Below are 3139 nucleotides of genomic sequence, written 5' to 3'. Positions count from 1 at the left end.
AAAGAGAGTGGTCTTTTGCTGAGTAGTGGTCGGTGCTGTGATGGCTTGGCTCTGCAGGGCTTGTGGAGAGGGCAGGAGGTGAATGGCTGGGGCTGGTGAGTGGTGAGTTTTGGTGCCAAGGATGCTGAGCTTGAGCCGGTGAGGCACCTGGAGGGAGGTGAGTGGGGGCAGGTGGCTCCTAGGACAGTGGCCCACGTGGGGGATGGAGGTGTGGGCGTCACCAGCATGAAGACGGTGACCAAGGCTGTGGGCGGTGTGAGGGCGTGGAGAGCATGAAGAGAGGAGGGCTGGGGCAGGGCTCTCGGGACACCTGGAGGGTGGCTGGAGGGAAGCTGCCTGTGCAGAGTGATGCTTGGGAGGGGGCCGAGGGGCCGGCCAAGGAGACAGGGTGTGGGGTTCTGGAGGGGGCGCCGCACCTGGCTGAGGGGAAGGGGGTGGAGGTGGAAGGAGAGAGGAAGGGGAAGTGGGGGCCCCCGGGGGCTTCCCGAGTGGGCGAGCTTGAACACACCAGCGTGCAGGGTGCGGAGGACAGAGGGAGCGGAGGGCAGGGCTGGCTGGGGGCAGGGGCACAGGTCACCAGCAGTTCAAAGAGGGTCCTTCTGTGTTTTTGATGTCGGAAGGGTGGGACCAAGTTGGGAGCCCCTATCTTGATGGGGCCTGGGGCAGCCCTTGGGGGGAGGCAGAGGCCAGCCAGGGAAATTTCTCCAGCTGTGCCCAGCACCTGTCGGGAAGGGCTGTAGTTGCCGCCAAGAGTGGATGGGCACGAGGGCCGCCTGGGGGGCGCCCTGAGCAGAGCTGGGACAGCTGCGTGCGGAGACCTGGTCCTTCGTCCTCGGTGGGTCCTGGGGTCCTGTCCCTGGAGTGACTGCAGGCGTTGAGGGCTGAGGGAGCCAGAGGCTGGAGCCCGTTCCGCTGCCCCGAGCCTGGCCAAGGGCTGGAGGAGTGCAGAGCGTGCCGGCCGTGGGGCTGAGGTGCTCCGGTGGCGGAGGCCTTCGGCTCCAGCCCTGGGGCTTCACGGGCAGTCTGCAGCAGGGAGCTGCTCCCCAGCTGCCCTGTGTCCTTTCCTGGGTGGCCCGGGAGCCTCTCAGGGAAGCGTGTGTCACCATCGTCAGGGCGGAGGGGACGGAGGTCTAGGCTGTCTCTGGGGCTGCAGGCTTGGCCTCCATGCCCTGTGGAGAGTCCCGGGCCTCCGGGCCTGCTTGGCTCTGACGCTTGTCAGTGACTCTGCCTCCGTCTCCCTGCCAGTGGAGCGGGGCTCATGTGGCCCTGGTGGCCAGAGGAGCAGTGGGTGTGGCCAGGAGCCTGTGGGTGTCTCTGCCCATCCTTCCTCCCAGGTCCCCGCCCCAGCCCCCCCCATCTTCAGGGGGTCGGGCACTGAGGCGCCCAGTGGGAGTCCCCCTGGCACTGCTGCTAGTGGCTGGTTGGGTGTAGTTTGGCCCAGGCTGGAGGCTGTGTACCTCTGGCCCTGCGCCTGACCCAGTGGCTGCCTCCTGGGAGGGACTCCCACCCCACCTGGGCGGGGGGGAGGGGGGTTTCTGCCTGTGGGGGGGTGACGTCGTGTCCCGTCTGGCTCCTGTCCCCACACTTCCCTGCACTGAGGTCGGGCCCAGGAGGACCCCACAGGACCTGCCTTCCCTCCTGCCGCTGCAGGCTGAGCCAGACGCTGGTGAAGGATGTGGCCACCCTGGCCCGCGAGATCCACGATGTGGCCGGAGATGGCGACTCGCCGGGCTACCCGGGGCCTGCCCACAGCCCCTCTCGTGCCAGTGTGCCCGGCACCCCCGCCTCCACCATCTCCGCCCGCGAGGAGGTGAGCCTGCCCTCGGCAGCCCCTTGCAAGCCCAGGTGGGGGGCCGTGGCTGTGAGCCCTCCCCGGGGCCGCACCCCGTGCCCAGCCCCGCCCCCCACCAGCCACCCTGAGAGTGCGGGCCCGGCACCTGCTCCATGAGGGTGGGGTGCCCAGGGACCCTGAGCGGCCGGGCGGCGTCTTCTGTATCCACTGCCTGGAGGGCGCCCTGCCCCATGGGCCATGCCCCTGCTCCCCCACCTCTGCAGCTGGTGCAGCGCATCCCCGAGGCCAGCCTCAACTTCCAGAAGGTGCCGCCCAGCTCCCTGCGCTCTCAGGACCTGGACCAGAACATGAACGACCGCTGCGAGGACCCCTTGGCCGGCAAGACGCGGCCTCGGAACCGCGAGGAGGCAGGTGCCCCTCCCCTCAGAGAGCTCGTTCTGGGCTCTGGGCCGCGTCAGGGCATGGAGGGCACAGGGATTCCTGGGGCATCCAGGCGCCGGGCTGATGCCAGGTCCTCGCAGGTGATCTTCGATAACCTGATGCTGAACCCCGTGTCGCAGCTGTCCCAGGCCATCCGCGAGAACACAGAGCACCTCGCTGAGAAGATGAAGTGAGTCGGCCCGCGTGCTGCTGGCCAGTGAGAGCCCCTGGGACGGGACGGGGAGCCACCGCTGCCCAGCGGACACCCAGCCTGAGGCCCTGACACGGGTACAGACGTGTGCCTGTGTGCCTGCACGCACACGCGCGCGCGCGGGTGCTGTTTGGCAACCAGCCCCTGGGCCTGGGCGGGCCAGAGCCCCCAGGGTGACCCGCCCCTGCCTGCACCCTCCTTTCCAGCCTTCCCCACATTGGGCCCAGAGACAGGGCGCTGGGACCGGCCCGCCCAGGTCCTGCTCCAGGCCTCAGTTTCCCCGTGTGCCCAGGAGGGGCTGGCATGGACCTCCCCGTGGCTGGTGGCGTGGCTTGGGAGGGTGCCATGCCTGGGTCTCTTGGTCACTGTCCTCTGCCTGTTCCCACCCCCGCCCCTCGGGGCGCAGGATCCTCTTTCAGAGCACAGGGCGAGCCTGGGAAGACCTGGAGGCCAGGATCAACGCGGAGAACGAGGTGCCCATCCTGAAGACGTCCAACAAGGTGAGGGGCCCCTCTGTCCCCCCGGCCCGCGTGGCTGCAGGGAGACCGGGGGGAGCTGCCCGAGCCCGGGGCCCCAGGGAGAGGCGAGCGCTGGGGCCCTGCTTCAGCGGCCTCTTTCCCGCCCGCCTCCAGGAAATCAGCTCCATCCTGAGGGAACTGAGGCGAGTGCAGAAGCAGCTGGAAGGTGGGTGTGGCCCAGGCCCGGGGCGGGGGGGG

General features: G+C 69.1%; 1 protein-coding gene across 2 annotated transcripts in view; it reads left to right on the top strand.

The window, feature by feature from the left end:
- The window catches only part of CEP170B (centrosomal protein 170B), a 22962-nt gene that overhangs the window by 19430 nt on the left and 393 nt on the right, over positions 1 to 3139 (top strand). For both annotated transcript variants that reach the window (XM_007455579.1, XM_007455578.1), the window contains exons 13-17: positions 1651 to 1810; positions 2056 to 2199; positions 2314 to 2402; positions 2830 to 2923; positions 3056 to 3107. In XM_007455579.1, the coding sequence (XP_007455641.1) occupies positions 1651 to 1810; positions 2056 to 2199; positions 2314 to 2402; positions 2830 to 2923; positions 3056 to 3107 (539 nt within the window). The remainder of the gene's footprint in view (positions 1 to 1650; positions 1811 to 2055; positions 2200 to 2313; positions 2403 to 2829; positions 2924 to 3055; positions 3108 to 3139) is intronic.

This window comes from Lipotes vexillifer, unplaced genomic scaffold (assembly GCF_000442215.2).
Source record: "Lipotes vexillifer unplaced genomic scaffold, Lipotes_vexillifer_v1.1 scaffold584, whole genome shotgun sequence".
Taxonomy (NCBI): Eukaryota; Metazoa; Chordata; class Mammalia; order Artiodactyla; family Lipotidae; genus Lipotes; species Lipotes vexillifer.
The sequence above is the reverse complement of the archived record's forward strand: the minus strand, read 5'-3'. Positions and strand labels throughout refer to the sequence as shown.